At 41.7% G+C, this 24,661-nt stretch overlaps 3 protein-coding genes across 13 annotated transcripts; 1 reads left to right on the forward strand and 2 right to left on the reverse strand.

Moving 5' to 3' along the window:
* The first annotated feature begins 688 nt into the window (after positions 1 to 688).
* On the forward strand, positions 689 to 6,067 carry RAMMET (RNMT activating mRNA cap methyltransferase subunit). Of its 6 annotated transcripts, none has more exons than XM_006905311.3 (3): positions 689 to 857; positions 3,928 to 4,149; positions 4,865 to 6,067. In XM_006905311.3, the coding sequence occupies exons 2-3, from the start codon at positions 3,980 to 3,982 to the stop codon at positions 5,049 to 5,051; spliced, it is 357 nt and encodes a 118-aa protein (XP_006905373.1). In that variant the 5' UTR covers positions 689 to 857; positions 3,928 to 3,979; the 3' UTR covers positions 5,052 to 6,067. The 6 variants fall into 6 exon arrangements, with proteins under 6 accessions (XP_006905373.1, XP_015449215.1, XP_015449199.1 ...); XM_015593729.2 differs by having other exon boundaries at positions 3,971 to 4,149; XM_015593713.2 differs by having other exon boundaries at positions 689 to 853.
* A 3,871-nt stretch (positions 6,068 to 9,938) lies between these two features.
* On the reverse strand, positions 9,939 to 21,131 carry CUNH15orf40 (chromosome unknown C15orf40 homolog). 5 transcript variants are annotated; one of them, XR_001517382.2, is made up of 6 exons: positions 20,967 to 21,131; positions 19,924 to 20,050; positions 18,466 to 18,593; positions 16,998 to 17,095; positions 13,976 to 14,024; positions 9,939 to 12,043 (listed from the first exon to the last, which is right to left on the reverse strand). XR_001517382.2 is itself a non-coding variant. In XM_006905309.3 (5 exons), the coding sequence occupies exons 1-4, from the start codon at positions 21,078 to 21,080 to the stop codon at positions 17,000 to 17,002; spliced, it is 465 nt and encodes a 154-aa protein (XP_006905371.1). In that variant the 5' UTR covers positions 21,081 to 21,131; the 3' UTR covers positions 9,939 to 14,024; positions 16,998 to 16,999. The 5 variants fall into 5 exon arrangements, 4 of the variants coding, with proteins under 4 accessions (XP_006905371.1, XP_024905800.1, XP_015449178.1 ...); XM_006905309.3 differs by having other exon boundaries at positions 9,939 to 14,024; XM_025050032.1 differs by lacking the exons at positions 9,939 to 12,043; positions 13,976 to 14,024 and adding an exon at positions 15,026 to 15,044.
* LOC102893212 (tigger transposable element-derived protein 1) lies at positions 9,990 to 15,998 on the reverse strand. 2 transcript variants are annotated; one of them, XR_003047630.1, is made up of 2 exons: positions 13,976 to 15,998; positions 9,990 to 12,043 (listed from the first exon to the last, which is right to left on the reverse strand). XR_003047630.1 is itself a non-coding variant. In XM_025050030.1 (1 exon), the coding sequence occupies exon 1, from the start codon at positions 15,968 to 15,970 to the stop codon at positions 14,189 to 14,191; it is 1,782 nt and encodes a 593-aa protein (XP_024905798.1). In that variant the 5' UTR covers positions 15,971 to 15,998; the 3' UTR covers positions 9,997 to 14,188. The 2 variants fall into 2 exon arrangements, 1 of the variants encoding a protein (XP_024905798.1); XM_025050030.1 differs by having other exon boundaries at positions 9,997 to 15,998.
* Positions 21,132 to 24,661: the final 3,530 nt, after the last annotated feature.

Genomic DNA, 24,661 nt, shown 5'->3' on the forward strand with positions numbered 1-24,661 from the left:
GAAAGGTACCGCGTTTCGACCGGAACTCCGATTAGTGGGTCAGGATTACTGCAGGGGTAGAACCGACAGAACTTGGCAAGTGATGGGCGCAAGAAAGAAAATAAATGCCGTCAAATGTAGACAACGCGTCCATGCTGTGGACTGGTGGCAGTATTAACAAAAACGGGTGCACGTTCCAAGCTGTTTTTTGGATATTCAGCCCGTATACAGTTGCCGAACACTCGAGAAGACATGGCCCAGACTCTCGGGGGGAGCTGGGTACTGATGACCTCAGCTGGAGCAGAGAGGGGGTGTGTTTCGGGAGAAACACGTGCAAAACGGACTCCGGGACCCTGGCTACCGAGGCCCGCCCTGGCTGCAGCGAAGGTGCAGCGTCGCTGGCGGAACCCGCTCGCGCCTGCTCCTCAGCGCCTGCTGTCGCCTCGGGCTCCCCACGGACTCAGGCAGCAGCCTTTCCCTCCCTTCTCCGCGTATTTCCAGAGCTTCCGTCCCTACCCGTCACCGGCTCCCGGTCAAGGAATCGTGACACACGGTGACGCCTTTTCCTGCACAGGTACCAGGCTGACAGGAAGCGCGCGGAGGGCAGCGCCTCGTTCGGCCGGGCACCGCCGCCTGCGCCGCAGAAGATGCGCCTCGCGCCGAGCCCTAGGTATCGCGAGACGCGAACGCCCGCCTGGGCTCGGCTCGCCGGAAGCGGAAGTCGGGCGGCTGTCGGATTCTGACAGAAGTGGCTCCGTTACCTTGGAGAGGTGCGGTGCTTGGGCGCTGGGCTGACCGCGTCGCGCGCCCCAGGTAGATTTCCTGCGTGTCTGGCCGCCGGAGCTCGGCCGGAGCTGAGCAGGCTCAGCGCTTGGTAGGTGAGTTGCCCGTTGGGGCGACGCAGAGGAGGGAGCCTGGCGGGCCAAGCCGAGTCCTCGGTCTGCGGTTCCAGGTCCCGGTGCTTCCGCGAGACCGGAGCCGCTTGGCCCTCGCGGCCTCTAGTTTCCTTCGCCTCTGGAGAGCCGAAGTGCTTCGAGACGGAGGGGATCTGTCCTTGGTAGACCGGCTCTGACGCGCAGTGGCCTCCAGTCCTTATCTTCCTCTGTCCCACGGCTTCGCCTCCGGGGCCGCGAAAGCGCATTCTCGTTAGTCATTTCCAAGGTTAGTCGGCCGCAGCCCAAGCGCTCTGTGGCTTTATTTCTGGATGATAAACTACTGATGTTCGAGTACAGATCCGAAAGGCTGTGCCCCGTTTCCCCGGCAGAAAGTAATAAACCCTGTGCAGTTATTATTCGTGCTGGAACTAGCTTACTGGTTTTGAAGGCCCAGAGGACGAGTCTTCTTAGCATCTTCTTGCTCTTCGCTGGCACTTTGGGTTCTAGTTCCCTCTTTCGAATTAGCGTTAGAAGTCTTTAGAGCACCTTTAATGCGACCCTTTCATTAACTTTAGACCTTATGGTCCCTACCCTTCTCGCCTTTGAGGGTTTTCTTCAGAGAGTCAAGTTTTTTTTTTTTCCCTCCCACAGATCTAGACAACCTAAACATTAAACAGTACAGCCTCAAATCCCTGTAATTAGTAAAGCTTGGATCAATTCCATTTATTTTGATTAAATTTATTGGGGTAACATGGGTTAATAACATATTTACATTTCATTCTGATGAGTAATGATAAAGTTGACATTTGTTTACTTGTGGGAGGGAGTTGTGGGAGAACATAAAAATAGAATAGAACATTTGCCTTGTCTTCTGATTTTTACTATCTGGTTAGGGATGGGCCTTCTTTCTGGTGATTTCTGTGATTCCAGAAACCCAGGCATGATTTTAATGAGCTGAATTTAAATCATACCTTGGATCTGAGAATTTGACAGCAGTTTGCCAATCCCAGACCCATGAAAAGTCTGGCATTTAATAAGCCATGCTCTCTAAGAGAGCAGTAGCGGAAAGGTAAGATGTCTAGATATTGTTTCTTGCATCCGAACCATAATCTTGGTTTGATTGTGTTGGGATGAGGGTAGTATTATAAATGTTACAAATATTTGCACATGTTTTGAGGGATTTGGAGGAAAGTCGAACTAATGAAGAAGCTATCTTCCAATATCATATCTGTTTGTCAAGAACTTTTTATTAAAAATTGAAGTATTACAGGAAGGATAATTTGGGGATGTCAGATAAGAGAGAGAGATTTTGTTTTCAAGTTTTAGCGCTTTGTCATATATACCCCCAAATCATAAAACAAGTTTTAGGAGGCTTGACGTAAAGAGCAAAAATATGAGTTTGGGTTATGAAAGGTAAGGGATGGAAATACTGATCAGTGTTTGGTTTGGGAAGGCTGGGAAATGGGGAAGACTGCTAGGGCTGGCTTCCAGGTTTGGGGTGAAAACTAAAAGAAGTAAACTCTTTTTGTCTCCTGGTTTCTCAAGGATTAGGCCTCTGCAGCCTAAGCTAAATCTTTTTGTAGAGGCAGAGGGCTCTCTAAGAATATGAGTGAATACTACTTGTTGGGTGAAGCCGTGACTGAGCCTGGAAAACCCAGTTGATACAATTTGTTTTTATAGCCATCAGGTTGTATCAACAGTAGTTATTTTTCATTTGTCACAGAATCTGGAATAAGAATACATTGGATATTATTGTTACTCTAGACTTTAGCAGCTGTGCATTTAATTACCTATTTTCATGTCTCTCCTTAATTTTCAGGGGTTTTTTGTTTGTTTGTTAGTTTTGGCTCTTTCTTCTTTTCCTTTAAACAACTTCAGGTTTTTATCCTGGGAAAAATAAGGGATAGTCTTCCAGTAACCCCTTAACTACTGCCCTTTTTTTCTCCTATTTTCAGCCAAGCTTCTTGAAAGCCTCTTCTATAATCAGTGATTTCTACTTCCTTTCAGTTACTTCTCAATTAATTGTAATCCTGCTTCAATCCTTTCTACTCTAAAATAATCACTTCCTAATGGCTAAATCCAGTTAATTTTCTCTTGGTTCTTTCTGTCACTGTACTGTTCAATACTAATGACTATTCACTCTTTATTCTCTTGCCTTCTCTGATAACCTCTTCTGGTTTTTGTCTATTGGTGTGTCTTATCTAGGTGTGTTCTCCTATCCCTTCTTTATCTTCAGCTGTCAATGTTCTCCAGGATTCTGTTCCTTGATACTCTTATTCCAGTTTTCCGGAGGAATCTCCTCCTTTCACACAGCATTAACCACAAACAAATTTGCTGATGTCTTCCACATTCATCTTCAACCCTCTTCTCAGTTCCAACTAGTTAACAGCGAACTGGCTCTCCATGTGGATGTACATGCTGTAACTAACTTCAAACTCAGTGCATGCTTGCCCACCTTTCTGTAGTTTCTATGGCACCATAACCTGTCCAATCATTTGGCCAGAAGCCTGGGAGTTATCCTTTATTTCCTTCTCTCCTCCCAGCATCTAGTCAGTGATTAATTCCTCCTGGAATTCTTTTAAAACCATTCTCACAGTCACTGCCTCAGATCAAGCCCTCGGCATGTCACATACATTACTGTAGTAACCTGCTCTGAGTCTAATCTCACTAATCTACCCTTTTAGAGGAGTGATCCTTCTAAGTAGGAAATTTACTCAAGACTTCCCTACTTAAATTCATCATTCCCCATTGCGTACCAGAAACGTGCAATGTTGTCGCATGGAATGCAAAGTTTTTCACAATATGACCCCTGTCTACTTTTCCCGTTTCTTGACATTCATTTCTCCTCTTTTAATATTTATACCATATTTGTCTCTTCTACTAGACTGAGAGCTCTTTGGGGGCAGCATATATTGTTCATCCTTGTATCCCAAGCCCCTAGTTAGCACAATGCCTATGTTACGGTAATTAAGAAATACTGAATGTATAAAATCTAAAGTATAAAAGTACACATGAGGCTTTTATGAATACTCTGTCTGAAATTGTTTACTTTGTTTTTTTTTTTACTATCTAGTAAGACAGCGTTAATTCTAATAGAAACATATTAAAAACTACAGAATTTCAGAATGACTGACACTTCTGAAGCTGTTCCAAATTTTGAAGAAATGTTTGCCAGTAGATTCACAGAAGATGACAAAGAGTACCAGGAATACCTAAAACGCCCTCCCGAGTCCCCTCCAATTGTCGAGGAATGGAATAGCAGAGCTGGTGGGAACCAAAGAAATAGAGGCAATCGGTATGTACTACTTCAGAATGACCTCAGATGGCTCATCAGCAGAGGATAGCTCTAATCTGAAGACCACTGAGGGCAGGCACCAATGTTTTTGTTCAGTATGGTATACCGAATGCCTAGAAACAGTGCCTGGCTCTAAGTAAGCGGCTGATAAATACTTGCTTTAATATCTGGTTAACAACATGTATTTTTTTTTTTTACCGTTCTGTTGTATGTCTGCGGTGTATGGGTGTTAATTTTTTTTTTTTAATGTTCTGTGGACTAATATTTTCTTTGCAAATATACTTTTAAAACTGAGTCTTCTACGAAACTGTGTTAAATTCCATAAAGAAGGTAATGTTTTTATTTCTCCTTTAGAAAGTTTATACAATGGAAATTACTTATATTTAATAATTCAAAATAGATAATGGAATAAAATTACCACATTGCTTTTGTATAACTGAATAAGTTTCAGTTCAATTCAGAACTATCTGACATTTTTGGGTTTGGTGTTGCAGTCCGCCCACTTCTCTGCAAAGTGTGTCCAATACATTACTGGAAGAATGATTTAAATCCTAGGAGCGTTTTGAATAAAGGATGCTATGACATTCCGTGGAGAAAAATGTGTTTTACTCTCTTGTTACTAAGTATTAGATTGAGAACAAATGCACCAAGGATCGATCTGCCATGTGTTTTCTTATAAGGGAAGTATAAAAATCTTTTTATTTTGTTGTTTTAGGTTGCAAGATAACAGACAGTTTAGAGGTAGAGATAGCAGACGGGGATGGCCAAGTGACAATCGATCCAATCAATGGCATGGACGACCTTGGGGTAATAATTACCCACAGCACAGACAAGAACCTTACTACCACCAACAGTATGGACACTATGGTTACAACCAACGGCCTCCCTATGGTTATTACTGATAAAAATGTCAGCAGCTTTTAGTAAAACCATTTACTTTCTTAACAAGAGTTTGTGTGTATCTTCTGTTGGCCATAATTTTACATCTGGTTTAGAGAATGGATTATTTTTTGGCACTTGAGACTTTTTTAAAAAAAATTAGATCTTACTAGAGAGATACGATGGTTGCTGGGAATAAATACTCTCCTAAAAATGTTCTAGATTATATTGCTTGACTTCTACCTCAGGTTCTTCTTTGTTTCATGACTTAATAGTGCTTTGAACTATTTTTTTTCCTCGTTTGACCTCTAGGAGTTTTCTTTATTTTACACAGAAATGAAATAGATATTTTAAAGTAGAAAATGCTTGCTTTTACATTGTAATTAATATAAGGAAGTATCCACATATTCGTGCTCATTTCTAAAATTTTACAGAGGTTGGTAAAATCAACTTGTGAATGCACAACTATTCTAAGTTGTAATGTATTGTACATAACAGCAGTTGGGAGGTAAAACAATTGTTTCTTTTGGCTCTTATTGTTATGTGACTGTGGTACTTTGTAATTACTCTATAGGTATGAATGAGCTCCACAATTATTTTGGTCTCTTTTTTTAGAGGAATATCAAGAATAAAGCTGTAAAATGAGGAAGGAATCATTCTCAGTTTCAGTGTCTTGATCTAATGGTGGGTTAGATTAAGGCACACAATCATTTTATACAAACTCTAAGGCATTATGCTAACTTAAACATAGTAGGTCAAAATTCATGTTATATAGAAGTATGAACAAAACTGTAATGTTCCCCTTTCCTTTTCAATCATGTGTAAATAATGGTATATTTCGACTCTGCTTATTTTTATGGTATTTAATGTAGGTTGAGTTTACAATGTTATGTTCACTTAAAAACGAGCAACTTTGCTTCTTCCTCTTCTATAAATACGGTGATGCTATAACTTCCTTTCAGAGTGATAATTATATTCCAAATACTTTTGGTGGCCATTACAATGGTTTTATTCAAATAAAATACAACATTAAGCAATTTCTCAAGTGTTGGCAGTTAACTAATTCATTAACTGGTTTATTATTACTCCGTCCTTCATATCCATTGAAGGAGGTTTGGTTTAAGAGTAAACATGAGTACAAGTTTCATCATAGGTCAAAGGAATCAAAAGGCAACTTTCTAAACCTGCCTTCTACTGCCTTCTCTCTCAGCACTCCATTCTAGGCCCTTGAGGTTGACGTCTCCAGGTACCACTTCTCCATGCTCTGGATTCAACTTCCCCTCTTCCCCCCTTCCTGAAGAGCCATTCTTTCAGATAACTCTTTTACTGGAAGGGATTTAATAAACCAAGTATTCACACTCAGATGTAAATAAAGATAAAGAGTTTTCCCTGTACCTCTCTATCAATAGGCAACAAGCCAGGGCTGTTACGTAAAGATACGTCTTATTACTACAGATATTTAGCCTAAGCGTTAACAATGGCCTGAGTATACCCCAAGGTCTTCGAAAGCAGATGGGTTATTAAAAATACCAACTGATAAAACCTAGGTACTACCAATTGGGACAGTAGCTGACCACAGCTTTAAAGCAGGATACTGGAGACTCTCTGCTGTGCCTGCTGTCGACACTAATTGTGGACAGCAATTATGGGTATACCACAGCTTTAAAGCAGCATACTGGAGACTCTCTGCTGTCGACACTAATTGTGGACAGCAATTATGGGTCCACGGGGCAGGGCTGGAGTGAGGGGTGCCCCTCAGGAAGCTCAGAAGAATGGTGACTTTCCAACAGTATTTAAATATTTTAACACCAATATGCTAGGGTACATATGCCCTGACTACCAGCCCTGCTTGAAAATATATTGAGTCCTCCTTTTAACATGAGTTATTTCTGAATTCTACATGAGTGATCTATGGCTGGTGGTGGTGGGGTTTTTTTTGTTCGTTTTTTAAAATAGTAGTCACTATCAGACTGCCCGCTATGTGCTCAAAACTGGGAAGAAATAAAAGGAACAGTTTCTACTTCATGCAAACAGACAGAAAATAACATTAAAAAATTTTAATAATAAGAGAATTAAAGTAGTGTCAAATGGAATTATCTCAAATAGACTGTTGTAAGAGCATACTGCATTAAGCATAAGGAGTCCTGGCTTCTAGTCCTGTCCTCACAAGGTACGTGACCTTGAGAAAATCAGTTAAACTCTGAGCTTATTTGCTCACATGTAAAAATGGGGACATTATCTGCCACTCTCACAGTATTATAAAAATAAATGACCAAACATATAAGAGCGTAAGACTAGAAACTAGAGCTTGTGACCATTAAAACCCCAGTGGCACGTAACTGGTGCTGCATAAACATTTGCTGAATCGATGAGAGGGAAGTAACTGGTAAACTAAAGCACAGAGTTGATACCAAGGATGCAGAGTAACTGATGCAGGATGAGGGAAGATCTGCGATTGTTTTCTTATGTGAATTAATATGCGAATTAGCAAAAGAAATTACATCCTTCAGAAAATGACAAACACTTCAAATATGGGAGAAAGTTTATAAGACTGGAGCTAAAATTAGGAGCATTTACTCTGTGGTAGCTGGCACTGACTTGAAAATACTGAATGTTGGTCAGATTGATATTTTTGTAATTGAGGTAAAATTGACATTTAACATTTGTTTCAGACACACGACAATGACTTGACACTTGTATACACTGAAATGATCACACGAGAAGTCGTTACCATCACAGATTGATGTCGTTTTCAGACCCGCTTGCTGGAGAACTTAGACTTTGAGTGGTAGGAGGATTTGTGGTTATCCAGAGTGTAATAACTGAGTCACTGCTCTGAGGACAGGTGTTGAATTCTTGACACCATATAGGAAAAAGATAACTGGTAAGACTTCGAGCCTGGTTTGGGTTTCCAAAGCTACACTCCTTATAACTCTCAATAGACAAGGATGTAATTTTCCCTTTGTATTTATTTGCCTGAAGTAAAATATAGGACTTTGACAGAGTTGAGAAGAATGCAATGTCAGCTTTAAGTTTAGAATACTAGAAGGGAAGGGAATGACCTGCCCTGACGGCCACTGATACGCTAATTTTGAGCTCTAGTGAAAGCACTACACTTTGTTTCTAAATATGACTTTTTAATACCTTAAAATTGCCCCAACTTTCTGTCGTTTCATTCATTCAACCCACACACAGATTAGGTTGTGTATGGAAATCTATGCTCGCACCTTTGACTTCTTTTAATTAGCATTTTGGTTTATAGTGAAGGGAGATTTTTTTTCATTAGGAAATGTAGGAAATAAACACTCCCAGCTTGAGGAACCTTGTAGTACCACTGGATAACTTCAATTAGCTGAAAATGTTATTAGTAAAAGCACTTACTTAAGTAATGTCAGACAAATTAAGGTATTATATATAAACTATTCACTGAAAACCTTATTTGGGATTTTTTCTTTCAAATAGCATGTTTTTCAACCAAAGGGACATTTAAGATTTTATACACACACACATTTTTATATATAAATGAGGATTTCAAAATGTCAAATAGGCTTTGGCTAATTCTGTTTGAAAAACCTAATTATATAGGTCACTCAGAGAATCTTTCCTCTACAAATTTAGAAAGGTATGCTTTTAAAATGTTTCTAGTTTTTAATTTAGAATGAATTAAAACCAACAGGAGTAAAATATTCTTGACATTGGTCGAAGTTAATGATGTTAATTTTTAGATTACTATATCAGGATTCAGATACACAGATGTGACTTTCTATAATATCTAAACAAAGGCTTTTCCTGGCTTCTGCTACATTAAATTACTATGGAGCCAAACCAAGAACTAGATGAAAGTAGTAGTTTATACTACTGGACTCCGAGGTAGCCTTGAAAGCAAATATTTCCTTCTTGCTAGAAGTCTGGTTTGACCTCTTTTGGTACCAGCTTATGGGGAAAATAGGAATGGGATCAGAGACCCCTCGATCTGTGGACCTTCTGGGGAGAATGGCCCTGGGCCACACTGGCTACTTGGGTCTCAAGCAATAAGAGCTACACCATATCAGGATAGGCCAGAGTTGAAGAGGAATTAACCAGCTGCTGTAGCACTGCTGAGGCCTCTGGGTGCCAGAGAAACATGCTCGTCTGAAGAGTTAGTCACCAGCGCTGTCAGACTGGAAAAGCAGAGATGAGCTGTGCATAATACCCTTCAGATTTTAAGATTTACAAGATGGTATGGGAGGAGCAAGTTTACAAGTCTTCCATCAGAATATGCGATTTGACTGCTCCCTTGCAGGATTAAGTGAAAGCATTTACGTTAATTAAGGACCCTTCACTAAGCTGGACTTTAACAGGCGCCTGGGTCACTGTCAGCGCTGTGTCCCCAGAAGTGGAGTGGGTTATCTCTGGGCTGACGGGTGCGAGTATAACTCACAAACCTTCCGCCAGTCTCCATGGGCTGATGGGCTAACTCAGCTGATGTTTTCATTCCTGTCCCTAAGGGTCACAGAGAGCCCCATGTATTAATTACCAGTTAGATTTTCTCTGGGTTTCAGATGAAACCCAGGGGATGATGTGAGGATGAGCTCTTGTTTTTTTCCATTGCCAATAACTTTAACTCCCTGAGGGATCTCCAGTGTCTTTATCTGAATTAGGTAAATCTGCTCTAATTGCAAAAAGCCAGACCTTTTTTGTGTTTCTCATTTTAAAATTCCCTTCACTATGTATTGTGTGTATATAAAATATTATAAAAAGTGAAACAATATAGATATGAATAATCTGCAGCCAACCAGTAATTATGGTCTGCTGTGTATGCATCTCTTTCCTCATGCCCGCGTAAATATATATATACATTTGACATACACATACATTTTTCTCTTACTGGTTTGATGATATTATATATAAAAATGCATAACACACATATATGTTTCTTATTCTTTGTTTATGCAACAGAATATAACAGACATCACTCCAGGTCAGTAGTTACAGATTAAAAACTAATGATTTAATTTTAATAACATAACATTCTATAGTACGGATTCTCCATTGACAATATTATTTTCCTATAGGTAGACACTGAGGTTGTTTCTCCCTTTTTGCCTCTAATAACGCTGCATTGCTTGTGTCCATATACCCTTTGGTACTTTTGTGTTCCGCTGGGTAGTCTCAAAAGTAGACTTGTTGGGTTAAAATGACTTGTATTTTTAATTTGAACAAATGCTGCCAATTTTTTAAAAAATGCTGTAGCAGTTCAGTCCTGTTCGCAACCTATGAATATACACGCGTCTCCCCTCTCCCACTTCAACTTTTTGTCTAGATGGCCATAGGCTTTTATATTTTAAATCCGAGAACTTTGCGAGGTTGTGTCTCATTGTGGATCCTTCTTCCAGTGTTTTACCTGGGACATTGCAACGCCTTTCGTTCTGGAAATTTGTTATTTCTCCAATATTTTCTTGATTACACCTTTGAATCCTCTTTTTCTGTTCCATTTCTTTGGTTCTCTTCCTTCAGGACTCCAATTATATGTGCGCTTTTCCCTTTTATCTGACTTCCACACCTGCCATTTTCTTCTCCTTTTCTTTCTTTCTGTCCCACCCTCTGGGGCTCATGCCATGTTTTCAGTGTCTTCTCTGTTGCTTGTTCCAACACGGCCTTAATTCTATGATGCTTTTCTTTTTTAGTTTTAAATTTGATTAGCCACATTTCAAGTACTCAACAGCCTCATGTGGCTAGCAGCACAGCTCTAGAAGGGGACAAAAGGCTTGTTGTTCTGTGGACTTGACTCGCTCTAATCCCCAAGGTTTCTCTGGGGAAATGTTAAAGGCTTGGAAACAATTTGAAAGCCACCGCAATACCAAAACCACATCATGGATGAGGAGATGAGTTTCATGCAGAAATGACCACAGAGTCTGTAACTTGTGCTGCAAAGTTTGGGGACTCCTCCCTGCACAAGCTCTAACAGCCAGGGGACTAGATGGCACGCAGCTAAAGTAGGATTATAAAATGCTGGAAATCATAAGGACTGAGGAAGGCCTGTGTGGGCAGGAGCAGGTCATCTTCTCGGAGCCAAGGTCTAACGGGTCTATCCCTGCAGCAGAAATGGGGCTCCAGACGGTGAAAGCTCCCTAACCCTGGCCCCTAATTTCCCTGGTTGATCCCCAGGTGTCCGAGCGGGCTTCGAATGATGGCCAGCTTCTTGAAGAGATTCCCCAAAGGGACAGAATGTGCTCACTAGAGGATCCCACTATACAGCCCAGTTGGCAGGCATGTCCTTCAAATTAATAAATTGGCATCTTGTTTAGAAACTAGTTCCTGTCAATTGTCTAGCTCAAGTCCATTTTCAAAAACAGTGACTAAAGGGGGGTTCTGCAGAGTTCAGGGAGGCACCTGGGCCCGTGCTGACTCCACCATGGCACTGACCCTGGACTCCTGAGTGCCCAGCTGGCCTGCATTTGTCCTGCACTCTGGCCTGAGCTAAACTCGGGGTACGAGGGGACTAAGCCTCACGAGTGTCTCTGAGAAGACAAGAAAGATCACTGGTATCAGGCACTGCAGGAGGGATACACCTACAGTACAGCTCAGCTCCTTCAAATTGTGTGGCTCTCGGCTTTCACATTATGTATGGTGCCATCTGCTGGATGTAAACTGAAAATCCAGCTTCTTAAAATTTTAAGTCTCTAGTCACGTGCATCAAAAAAAATCTGAAGTGAGGGCCCTGTGGGTTCCAAAATTTATATTCTGCATTACAATTAAGTAAGTACTTCAAAAAAAGTCCCTAGAATTTGTAAGGGGGGATGCCAGTAGCCCACAGCCCAGAGAAGAGCTGCTTCCTAAAGTCTGTGAGGTTTTAGCTGTTTGGAACTTCAAACACTGCAAAGGTACCACCTATAACCTCTGGTTCTCTCTCCATTCCCTAGCAGGCAATGGAGTGGGGAGTGGCCCACAGGCATCAGGAGTCCAGGTTCTCTGCTCCAGGGGCAAGATGAGCCCAGTTTTTCTTCCAAAGGTTCTGTCAATGTAGGCAAGGTACCTAACAGTGTTTAACCCAAGTTATTAATAAGTTATTCATAAATCATTTCTGCAGGAGTAACGATCATGCATTACAGTGCTAGAACATCACCATGATGCTATTCGCCAAAGCTGGAAAAGTACCTTTCAGACCTCATTCACTGGCTGCCTCAAGGCTGGACCCTCAGGACAGCACAGGACAAAAAAGGCCGTGTAATCGGCTTACTTTATGCACTGTGTGCTGGTATTCACTTAAAATGGGGTTGGGCTAGAATCATGTTATTAGACAAATAAATGTCTAGGACTTGGAGTTTTATGTCCTCAGCCCGAGGTCACTGGGCTTGCCTCAATATTCTTGGTCCCAAGCTGAAAAAAATTGCACTAACTACAATTCCACAGCAGGTCAACATGCCCAGGCCTTAGGTGTGATTGTCACTAGTGGGAAATATCTCTGTGTGGGGGCATTAGACGGCTAAAGGCTGTTTGCTGAGGAAAAAAGGGAAATCGGGTCCTCAAATAGAACTGGTGAGCTCGTTCCCACCTCCAGCAAGTTTCTGATGAGAACGTGTCCCTGGGTATGTCTTCTTAATTGAAAGATACTGTACGTTCTCAAAATAAACCTATTAGGCCAGAAAGTTCCTGTTAAAATATGGCCATTTAAAATGAAGTAGATAGATTATTTTAATGGATATTTGTTGACTGCTTCCAGTATCCACACCTTTCTCCATAGCTCTTCCCAGTTCTTATTTAGGAGCCTCTCTATTCGCTTCTGAGTAGGCTGACCTCAATCCGGCTCTGGGACGGGCTTTAACTACAGCCTCAAACAGCGAGGGTAATTCTCTTTTCCCTGGCGCTGGTTTAGCTAACTTGTGCTATAGCATGTCATTCCCTAAGAGCAGCTGGTTACAAACTGCGTGTGACCAAATCTGGGCTGAGATGTAGGAGAAGCTGATTGAGAGCTTCTGTGGAAAAGAATTCTCACAGTACTTCTGAGAGTACATTTTCCCTGCTGGAGGGGGTGATATGTAGATGTGAAGCCTGGAACAACTGCCATTTTCCTCTGTAAAGGAGCTAGGCCTGAGGATGAAGCTGGCCCTGCCAAAGACTCAGGAGAAGGAAAGAAAGTTGGTTCTTAAGGACAGCACTGGCCTGCTGACTCAGACTGATCCCTAAGTAAACCCTGCCTCTGGACTTTCCAGGTAAGTGAGCTAACAAATCCTTTTGCTGTTTAAGCCAGACAGAGTTGGGTTTCTGTTACTTGTCAGGGAAAGTATCCTAACAAACAGGGATCCATGTAAACACCACAAGTAAAATGCCTTTAAAGCACACACTGGAACAGAATAGGAAAAGTTCTTAAGCCAAGACCAGGAGAAACAAGAGTACATCTGAGGTAGTACGGCATCACGATTTGGAGAAAAGAGAGCTGAGCATAACCCACACTCTGCCCTTAATGTTTGCTGTGATCCCTGCTAAGCCACTAGCTTTTCTTTCCCTTGAGTCCAATCAACAGAATAATAGTTGTACGAGATGAGTGGTTCTCAGTTTTTGTTTTGTTTTTTTTAAGTTTTATTACTGGTCTTCCTTGCAGATTTTGTAGTTTTAAAGATTTTGTCTATCAATATGTTTTTCTCATGTGCTTAAGACAAAGCACAAAACAGCTCTTCTGATCAGCAAAGGTAATTAAATTATTGTTATTTACCTTACCAAATTACTATAATTTGCATTGAATATTTAAAAACAAGTTACTTATTATTTGCTCCTGAAGCTTTAACATAGATATGGTTCCTGATAGGGTTTTACAAATACTCAAAATAGCTTCCAGGTCCTCTTTCTTCTAAGGATCTTTGGAGATTCATAAGAACTACCAGATTTGATAATTGCAGTTACCATCCAAGGAAGAAAATAATTCAGTAACTTCTCAAAAATGATAATTAACATTAAATTACAGGCGTACCTTGGCGATACGGTAGGTTCAGTTCCAGACCCCCACAACAGAGCGAATACTGCAATAAAGCAAGTCACACGAATTTTTCAGTTTCCCAATGCATATAAAAGTTATGCTTATACTATCCTACAGTCTATTAAGTGTATAATAGCATTATGTCTAAAAGTACCTTAATTAAAAAGTACTTTATTGCTTAAAAAAAAAAAAAGAAAGAAAGAAAAGCTAACTATCATGTGAGCCTTCAGAGAGTCGTAATCTTTTTGCTGGTGGAGGGTCTGGCCTCAATGTCGATGGCTGCTGACTGATCAGGGTGGTGGTTGCTGAAGGCTGGGGCGGCTGTGGCAATTTCTTAAAATACGACGATGATGAAGTTTGCCTCATCAACTGACTCTTCCTTTCACGAATGATTTCTCTGTAGCACACGATGCTGTTTGACAGCATTTTACCCACAGTAGAACTTCTTTCAAAATTGGAGTCGATCCTCTCAAACCCTGCTGTTGCTTCATCAACTAAGTTTATGTAATATTCTAAATCCCTTGTTGTCATTTCAACGATCTTCACATCATCTTCACCAGGAGTAGACTCCATCTCCAGACACCATTTTCTCTGCTCATCCATAAGAAGCAACTCCTCATCTGTTAAAGATTTGTCATGAGATTGCAGCAATTCAGTCACATCCTCAGGTTCCACTTCTAATTCTAGTTCTCTTGCTATTTGCACCACATCTGCAGTGACTTCCTCCACTGAAGTCTTGAACCCCTCAAAGTCATTCATGAGGGTTGGAATCAGTTTCTTCCAAACTCCTGTTAATGTTGCTATTCTCACCTCTTCCCATGAATCACGAATGTTTTTAATGGCATCTAAAATGGTGAATCTCTTCCAGAAGGTTTTCAATTTACTTTGCCCAGATCCATCAGAGGGATCACTATCTATGGCAACGACGGCCTTACGAAATGTATTTCTTAAATAATAAGACTTGAAAGTCAAAATTACTCCTTGGCACATGGGCTGCAGAATGGATGCTGTGCTAGCAGGCATGAAAACGACGTCAATCTCGTTGTACATCTCCTTCAGAGCCCTTGGGTGAACAGGGGCATTGTCAATGAGCAGTAATATTTTAAAAGGAATCTTTTTTTCTGAGCAGTAGGTCTCAACAGTGGGCTTAAAGTATTCAGTAAACCATGTTGTAAACAGATGTGCTGTCATCCAGGCTTTGTTGTTGCATTTATAGAGCACAGGCAGAGTCGCCTTAGCATAATTCCTAAGGGCCCTAGGATTTTTGGAATGGTAAATGAGCATTGGCTTCAACTTAAAGTCACCAGCCGCATTAGCCCCTAACAAGAGAGTCAGCCTGTCCTTTGAAGCTTTGAAGCCAGGCATCGACTTCTCCTCTCTAGCTATGAAAGTCCGAGATGGCATCTTCTTCCAGTATAAGGCTGTTTCGTCTACATTGAAAATTTGTTGTTTAGTGTAGCCACCTACATTAATTATCTTAGCTAGACCTTCTGGGTAACTTGCTGCAGCTTCTACATCAGCACCTGCTGCTTCACCTTGCACTCTGATGTTATAGAGACAGCATCTTTCCTTAAATCTCACAAACCAACCCCTGCTGGCTTCAAACTTTTCTTCTGCAGCTCCCTCGCCCCTCTCGGCCTTCATAGAATTAAAGAGCGTTAGGGCCTTGCTCTGTATTAGGCTTTGGCTTAAAGGAATGTTGTGGCTGGTTTGATCTTCAATCCAGACCACTAAAACTTTCTCCATATCAGCAATAAGACTGTTTTGCTTTCTTATCATTCGTGTGTTCACTGGAGTCGCACTTTGAATTTCCTTCAAGAACTTTTCCTTGGCATTCACAACTTGGCTAACTGTTTGTCGCAAGAGGCCTAGCTTTCGGCCTATCTCGGCTTTCGACATTCCTTCCTCACTAAGCTTAATCATTTCCAGCTTCTGATTTAACGTGAGAGAAGTCCGACTCTTCCTTTCACTTGAACACCTAGAGGCCATTGTTAAGGCCACAGGGTTATTAACTGGCCTAACCTCACTATTGTTGTGTCTCAGGGAATAGGGAGGCCTGAGGAAAGGGAGAGAGATGGGGGAATGGCTAGTTGGTGGAGCAGTCAGAACATGCACGACATTTATCGATTAAGTTTACTGTTTTATATGGGCATGGTTCACGGCGCCCCAAACAATTACAATAGCAACATCAAAGATCACTGATCACAGATGACCATAACAAATATAATAATGAAAAAGTCTGAATATTCTGATAATACCAAAATGTGACGCAAAGACAAAGTAAGCAAACGCTGTTAGAAAAATGGTACCTATCGACTTGCTCCACACAGATGGCCACAGACCTCCAATTTGTAAAAAACACAATATCTGCAAGATGCAATAAAATGAGGTATGCTGTACATGTCTTGATTATTCGTACTTTTTCATAAAATGCTCCAGAGTTTTAAAAGGATGCAGAAAACACTTTTGCATATACGTAAGCATTTTAAAATATAAAGTAAGGTTACAAAGCAGTGTCAGGTTCTTTCCCTCGTAAACAGGATTAGAAGGTAATCTCTAGAATTCCAGAAGTCTTGTGGCAATTTTACCATTTTAATTTACAATCGGGATAAAGTTCATTCAACTAGGAGTCAAGGGGTGTGGGTTCTAGTTGTCCTCCTGCATGTTATGATCCTGAATAAGATTCTCAACTTCTGCTTATCAGAAGCCCCATCAAAAAAAAAAAAAAAAATGGGGCTGAATCAGGTCATCTTGAATACCCTTCCCAGCTTTGCTGTTTTGTAATGCAAGAAATCAGAATAACATGCTCTAAGCCATTTGGGGTCAGGGAGTTTAGAACTGATAATTAGTGTACAGTACCTTTAGAATTTTTACTTGAGACCTGTTCTTATTTAAATATATATGTACATAGTTTTTACATGTTCTTCTGCGCATTTAAATATATCTTCCTATTTAACAGCCTCTACATCATTAGCAATAAAAAAGTTTCTCAAGGATGTATGTTTTCATTTCTTACTTTTATTTTTTTTCAACTTGCTTTTCTAATTTCTCCAAGATCTCTTCTGGAGTTGTGGAGGCCAAAAGCTTCACCACTTTCTCACGAGATTTACCACCCTAGATTAAAAGGAAAAAATGGTGTCAGGACAACACACTAAACTTTCTAACACTGAGAGAGAGACTTCAGCTGCACGCATCGTAGCCACGTCCTCTTGAGCTCTCCTGGCAGCTTAGCTATCACTTTCTCCTGGCCATTCTGGTCTAACCAGAGACCATCTCTTAGATTCTACCTTACTACAAATTTTTACAACTCTCCAGGGTTTTTACCTTCAGACATCAATTTCTGTAATGATAAAAGTTGGACATTAATTTTGTTTTAATGAATATAGAAACCAGATATATAATACTCTGGTTTCCAGGAATTCTTTTCTTTAAAAGTGAAAATTATTTTTTTTAATCACCAAAACAAACATTGCAATTTTACATAAACTTTGTATAAAAGTAATTCCAAAATAGAGAATAAACTGTTATCCTCTATGCTATTACACATTTCTGAAAACTCCCCCCCGCCAAAAGCATCCATATACACAAGTGCAGTTATGCCACAAATACTAAAAACAACTTTGAAAATAATTTATTTTGAAACAAATCTTTTTAAAAAAGGTAAAATCTGAGCAGGGATTTATCTAGATGTGTAGAAGTTGCGCAGGTCAGAGAGTGGGGAGTGCCCTTTAGGCAAATGTCAGAGCACACGCAGTGGCAGAAAACCAGGAATGACCTGCTATAAGTAGGGGATGCTGGGGGACGTGGCCTGATCAGATGGGTTTTTAGAGGCAGCCCATTAATCAGCGAGTCTGAGTGGCAGCTGGAACCCGGACGGGAGCTGCGGAGTGCAGCGCTGGGGAACAAGCAGAGCTCTAAGAGACACAAAGAGGGCTGTGTCTCAGTCCCGCAGATTCTATTTCAGTGAGCCTCGCACGATGCCTAGGAAGCCGGGTTTTAGAAACCATTCCCAGGGGGCCCTGATGCCCACTCCCAGTGAAAACCAGTGGTACGAATGGCTTCAGATGTGCTCCTCCTCCTGAGCGAGGATGACATGGAGCACCAGAAATACCTGATAGACTCACAGATGGAGATGACCAACGAGATGAGCCATTTTAGATTGTTTAGTATGATGATGACTCAAAAGAAGACAGGAACAAAATTAACCTGACAGAGAAGGTACAGGAATGAATTTGGAGAGAAGAAAATACTGGAAATGGGGCAGTTGAGGAATGTAAGTACAGAGCGTGGATGGTCTGAATAAGAAGGAGTGAAAAAGACCAAATAGAAGTCACAGATTTTAACAGTTCAACGCAAGTGACAGAAAAAAACAACTAGTTTTTTAAATATTTGGAAAAGAAAAAAAAAAATCAATGTTTTTAAAATAATAACTGATGTGTAGTAATCAAAGATGTTTAAAGTGATAGAGTGAGAGAGATACTTACCTTATCCAAAACCACATCACTCTTCCTGAGTTCTAAGACCTTGGAAAGGTATCGACAGAGCTCAGCGTTAGCCTCTCCTTCCGATGGAGGTGCTGCAATAGCTACACTTACAGCTTCGGCTGTCACATCTGGAATGAAAACAGTGCGGAATCTATTCTTAAGGAGTTCTTTTTCTTCAAGTAAGGATATTTTGAAAGAGTTTGCATGTGCCTGGCACACAGTAGGTTTTCAATTAATAACTGCTGGATACAGAAATGGACGATTAAACTAATCGCACTTAAGGGAACATAAATATGATACATATGCCTCCACCATTACAGAAAAGAAACCCAGAGAAGACAATGAATATTTACCCCACCCCACTGACCAAGATGAGCCACTGAAAACTGCACTTGATCTGACAGGAAGTGCCCCAGGCAGGGAGGCAGGAGCTGGGGAGTAGCACCAGCAGTGTCGCCAGGGGAAGCTCGTATGGGGCAGCTCACTGGATTGTGCAGAAAGGTTCAGGGTTTCCTCACGGGGAAAATGAGAGCACTGGGCTAGATTCACCTCTTATGTGACATGCCTCTTTAACGTTGTCAAAATGTAATATTTACTTAATAAACATTTACATAACACACTGATTTTAAGGGCACACAAACATGTTTTAAGGACTTTACAAATATTAACTTGTTTAATCCTCACAACTTTATGAAGATATCAATACCAATATTATCTCTGTTTTACAAAAGAGGAAAACTGGAATCAAGATGTGCCCAAGGTCACATGGCTAGAAAGTGATATTGTGAATTAAAAGTAAATTTCTTCTGAATAGTGTGGTCCTGACTCCGCCATCAATACAACTTTTATAAAGAGCAGCCTGCTTGTTGTCCTCCACTGCTATTTCTGAGAGAAGTATTTGCTCAAAGCAGTTTCCAAATGAGCCTGAGCTGGTCCTACATCTGCTGTTACTCAAGCGTTTCCACACACTCACACCTTGCCTGTTTAAACAACCTGGCCACAGAATTCACAAGAATGAGCTAAACCAATCCTCCTCCCATCCTGTCACTGATTCTAAGGTGCACATTTTCTCATATTTTAGTTTCTGTGAAATCCAGATGCATCTTATAAAAGATGGAAATAAAGCATTTAATTGATAGACGTTGTCTTACCGATAATCTAAACTACACAAATTTCTATATGTGTCCTTTCTAAAATGCCATATTTTTTAAAAAAGGAAAATATACAATGGATTTTCCATCTAATTTGGTGTAGTAACATTAACATTCAACATCATACATTCACTTTCAAACACTAATTTTATACTTTTACATAGAATCTAGAACTTAAAAATGGAAAAGCTTGTACTGCAGATGGTAAAAATACACTTGACTATTAAGATAAACCTTCGTCTAACCAAGGAACGATGGAGGGGACACCTGATTCATACATGAATCCCACCCCAATGTCCAGATATACCTGTTATAGCATTTTGTTTAGAACCAGGTTTGGCATGGATGGCTATGGTGACACAACCTTTAGGATCAACTGCCACAGGACCTAAGGGAGGAAGTGGTCTCTCTGGCTCCTTGCTCTGGCTTTTACCCTAAAACGACAACAACAACCACACTACAACTTTACAAGTTACAAAAAATTTTCCCGCACATTTGATCCTTTCATTACTCCCTTTCACCCCTACCAAGTCTCATTAGGCTAATCGTCTGCATCCAGGGAATTCTGGCCACCTGGAATGTTTTCCAACATCCTCCACCGCTCAAATCAGTTCTTCCATGAAGCCTTCTCATCAACCCCACAGTGTTTTTTTCCTGCCTTAGAAGACCTGACTCTGGCTTCCACACCTTAGTGCTGGTTCCTATCGTACGCTTTGTATTTCCCATCCTGCAAGGGCAAAGGCCACTTATTCATCTTTGCATCTCATGCGGCACGAGCTAATAAATGTTTAGAATGACTAAGGTTGGAGACAGATAAGTGTGTGAATTTGGGAGTCAGGAAGGCACAGCACCAATATTTAACGGCCTACTATGTGACATAAGCTGTACTAAAACTTTCCATCAGCAAACATGAACTACAAAGGATCTGTAAAGGTAAGGATATATGGTCCTGGCCCTCAAAGAGCTGGGACTAGAGCCAGGGAGAAAGAACAAGTACTATTCTCGCACGCTGTGCTGACAGCGCCCACGAGGAAAGCAGTGCGGCCTGGGACCCGCCGGCAGGAGGCAGTGAGCGCGCCGCGTCTCAGAGGCCAGTAGACGTGAGGCCCGCGCAGTGGGAGTGGCGTGGTCTTGACAGAAGGGGTGTGATTGCCGATTCGAGTGGGAGCGCAGAACGGAACCCCTCGGGACACGCACCCGCCCAGGAGTGCGGGGGACGAGACCAGAGAGGTCAGCAGACGCAGCCCAGGGAGCAACCCGAGTAGGGGGCAGCCGGGGCCCCGAACCCACTGATCGCACCCCGCTTCTCTCCCGCGCCCAATGCGCCTCCCGCACCCAGCTGCCACAGACCTTGGTCGTCGCACCAGCCTTTTTTGGCATCTCGGTGCCCGCAGAGAGTCGGGCTGAGGCCCGAGCACCACGTCGCGCTCCGAGTGGCCTCAATCTGCAGCCGAGCCCCAGCATCCCCGCCAGGGAGGTGGCGGGGCAAACGGCCGGAGCCGGAAACGCCCTCTGCGCCTGCGCACGGGGCGGCGGAAGTGCCTCCGCGGCCTACATCTCGGCTCCGCTCCAAGAGCGACACCTACTGGCCGGCGGGAGCAAGACCCCGCGCCGGCCTCTCATCTTGGATAGGGGCTGAGGACAGAGCCACATGGGGAGCTGGGCTCCTCCCCGGATGGGAAGGACTAGGCGTGCAGAGCGCCAGGTGTCCTCTCGCTCCCGCAGCCAACCTGCAGATGTGGACAGAGCTCAGAGTAGATGTAGAGCCTCGTGCCGTCGATGGAGCACCTACCTTGTGCCAGGCGCTAGGGATCCCACAAGGAGAGGATAGCTGGTGTAGGAGAATAATTCGACTTCACTGCGAAGGAGTTAACTGGTATCTGGAGGGGCACATGACATTAAGACTTTAAAAAAACTGGATCGGAGTTAACCGTATTTGAATATTGATAGGAATAAGCCAGGAGGGAGCAGGTAACAAGAGACAGCGGTGGTAGGGTTCTGAGCACAACTGGAGACTGATCCTTCTACAGGGAGCCTTAGTCACACACCCTTTCCTTCATAAGTAATGGGACCGCCTAGGTGCACGTGTAGGTGTATTTACAGGTTTGGTGGGAGTGGCCGGACTTCCTTTCGTTTAAGGGAGGCAAGGTGTTGAAGGTGACAAAAGTGGACAGATTTAAATACTCAGGAGAACAGCAAAGACCTGGGTTACTGACTCTCACCTGGCTGTCCCTGTGGTCTAGTTGAACTTAAGAGACCATGAAATCATCCAGTCTATCTGTAATCATTTAAACAATTGGACTCAGTAGCCAGGAAGATAAGGTAGACAACTGGATTCATCCAGGTGGGTATGAGGGATCTGGGAGTTATTGATGAAGTGGTTAAAATGGCCAAAGATCAAAAGTGGAGAAGGAAAAAAAAAAGATCTAAGATGGAGTTTGATTAGGGAATGAGGAGGGTTGACAGGATACAGAAAGGTAGTTTTAAGGATCAATAACCGAGGCAATTGGAGCGCCAGCGAGAGCTGGAGCAGCATTGAGGGTCGTGGTCAGAGCTGGGTGTCTCGGTGCACTATTTCAGAGGCAGTGCAATACCACGTGATGACAAGGTGCGCGGTGTGGTCATGAGATGATACAGAATGATCAAGGTTACCAGAGATAAGTAAGTGGAAAGCTAGGTTTGGATGAGTCTACCCCACATGGACACTGAGGCCACAAAATGTGAAGGCTCTGGTAGAAAAATGTTAACCAGGTGTTAAACCAAAGCCTTATTTTGTTTGCAATCAGTTAAAAAAATGAGACACAAAAGCTGAATCAGCATTATATAGAATTTATGGAGCCATGACAGCCCCAATTAGAGCTCTGAAAGTTATGATGGAAATAAAGGGGCTCCTGCCATCGTAAATTATTAACACTATTTAGCAGTTGACTAGATGGGTGAAGATAAAAGAAAGGGAAGAGGTGCCTTGCAAAGAGCCATTCAGCCTTTCCCAAGAGTGAACCAGGGGTAGGGCTGGGGAGCCATCGGACCCATTTGCCACCCAAACTGTGCACCTGACTGGTTGTTCCTGCTCAAAACCTCTGCCTCTGGAGGGGAGACAGAGTGGGAAAAAATATTGCCCAGTAGTGTGGGGAAGAACAGGGGCTATGATCCAAATAGCAGAAAACCATTATTAATGTTTATAAACGTTTATACTGGTTCCTTTTATCTTCTTTCAGTTTATTTTATCCTTTTATCTTCTTTCAGTTCGTAGTAAAGTTCCATGTAAAAACTCCATCTTGTCTTAGCTTCGTCAATGGCGAAAAAGGAAAATGGATTTTTAAAGTGTACAAACGAGGCAGGACAGTCAATGAGCCTTGTAGCTCTGGGGCTGAAAGTGGGGATCACTGTGGCACCAGCCCCTCTTATGAAGGAATGCATGTCAAATTCAAGGGACAAATCCCAGGTTCTGAATCCAGAAGACTGTAACAGGGAAGCAGAAAGTGGTCTGAAGGAGATGGGACTAGAAAGGGAAGTGGAACAATAAAATTTAGACATATTGCATTTAACGTAAATGCATTCGAAGACCTGGCTCTAAGGTCCTACAAGCTTGTCCATTCCCAGGTAAACTTTTTCTCTAAAACTATAGTTACTACATATGCGAAACTAAAAGAAAGCTCAATTTGTTGGGAAGATACTGGAATAACTGTACTTTTAAAAAGTAAAACATATTTATATTATATAGTAAATATAAATTAGCCAGGTTAGCCAGGTATCTTCTGGGGTCTGATTGTAAAGGCTGAAAATGGTAACATGTTACTTTGGGATCCAGCAAAAAAAAATTTTTCCCAACTCTGTAGCTTGGGTTTAAATTCTCTCACCACTTACTGACATTTTCAACATGAATTTCTTTGCCTGTGCCACGGGTTTAACAGCACTGACCTCATAGCGATGCTGTGAGAAACAAATGAGATGGGTGGAAGGTCCTGAGTGCAGAGCCAGGCACACGGCGATCACTCCCGTAGCTATTACCGCTTCTAAACAGTGAGATGGTCGTCACGCTGCAACAGAGTGAATACCTCGTAGTCTTCCTTCTCTCACTTCCTGCAATTAGAATAAAGGAGAAAAACTCGAGACCACAAAAACCTGATCAAGAAACAGATGGCAGCAGTTGTGACTGCTGTCGTGCCGGTGACTTGCTTTATTTTACAGCAGCAGCAAGGCATTATTTCATGCTGTGTTTTCTGTAAATTAAAAAGTTACACCTCAATTAACTAGGACCCTTGTTCCAAAATGGCATCTCACACTCAACTTTTAGAAGAAAAAGACAAATGACAAAAAATTAAAAGGATTATAGATATTTATTTTTTAAAAAATTCCAGGAGATGTCCCATATCAGTAAAGAGTTCCGCTTCTTGTGCCTCTTACTGGTTGCCTTCAGTTACAATCATCGTTCAGTGCAACCTACTGCAAGCATTTGAAATACCTCAAATGTCAAAACACATTAACTTATCTCTAGCATACCATCCTTTTCAAAGCAGAAGTATTTTCCATAATGGCTACTACAAAGTGTTTGCTGACTAATCTTTAGTTAACCCAAACCATACATCCTACAGAGATTCCAGTTAAGTGAGGTTTAGACCCGTAAGGTCATGGTACTGGGGATAAAAAAATTTCCCTTTTCTTCAGCAATTTCAAGAGACCTCTGCCACCAACATACTTCACTACCTTCTTGTAAACAGAAAATGAAATACTTTAGATGAAAAAATTTTATATCCTAATTATTATTTAGAAAAAAATTCTGTTTAAGAATTGTGATTTTTTTAAAACCATCTTCCACAACTATTTGTACACCTTAAGCTTAATTACACGTTTTTATAAGATAATCACTTTCAAAAAATATTGATGTAAAAATTTTACTTTATAATAAAAAAGCATGTAAATATCATTCTGCCAGATACACTTCCTATCCCCCTCCTAATACAACTGTACCTATGACATTTGTGAGGTCGAGACTATTAAACCTATTTTCCTTCTTGAATAGAATTGTGCAAGTGATAGAAAGC

Source organism: Pteropus alecto, unplaced genomic scaffold, assembly GCF_000325575.1.
Source record: "Pteropus alecto unplaced genomic scaffold, ASM32557v1 scaffold60, whole genome shotgun sequence".
Lineage (NCBI taxonomy): Eukaryota > Metazoa > Chordata > Mammalia > Chiroptera > Pteropodidae > Pteropus > Pteropus alecto.

What these genes read in the sequence shown, in the direction of transcription:
- CUNH15orf40 (XM_006905309.3), bottom strand. Translation starts at nt 21,080, where the DNA reads ATGCTGGGGCTCGGCTGCAGATTGAGGCCACTCGGAGCGCGACGTGGT. An exon ending in AGGCTGGTGCGACGACCAAG is followed by an intron (nt 20,051 to 20,966) that starts GTCTGTGGCAGC and finishes TTGTCGTTTTAG; the next exon opens with GGTAAAAGCCAGAGCAAGGA. An exon ending in GTGATGTGGTTTTGGATAAG is followed by an intron (nt 17,096 to 18,465) that starts GTAAGTATCTCT and finishes CTTTTAATCTAG; the next exon opens with GGTGGTAAATCTCGTGAGAA.
- RAMMET (XM_006905311.3), top strand. Translation starts at nt 3,980, where the DNA reads ATGACTGACACTTCTGAAGCTGTTCCAAATTTTGAAGAAATGTTTGCC. An exon ending in CAAAGAAATAGAGGCAATCG is followed by an intron (nt 4,150 to 4,864) that starts GTATGTACTACT and finishes TTGTTGTTTTAG; the next exon opens with GTTGCAAGATAACAGACAGT.
- LOC102893212 (XM_025050030.1), bottom strand. Translation starts at nt 15,970, where the DNA reads ATGGCCTCTAGGTGTTCAAGTGAAAGGAAGAGTCGGACTTCTCTCACG.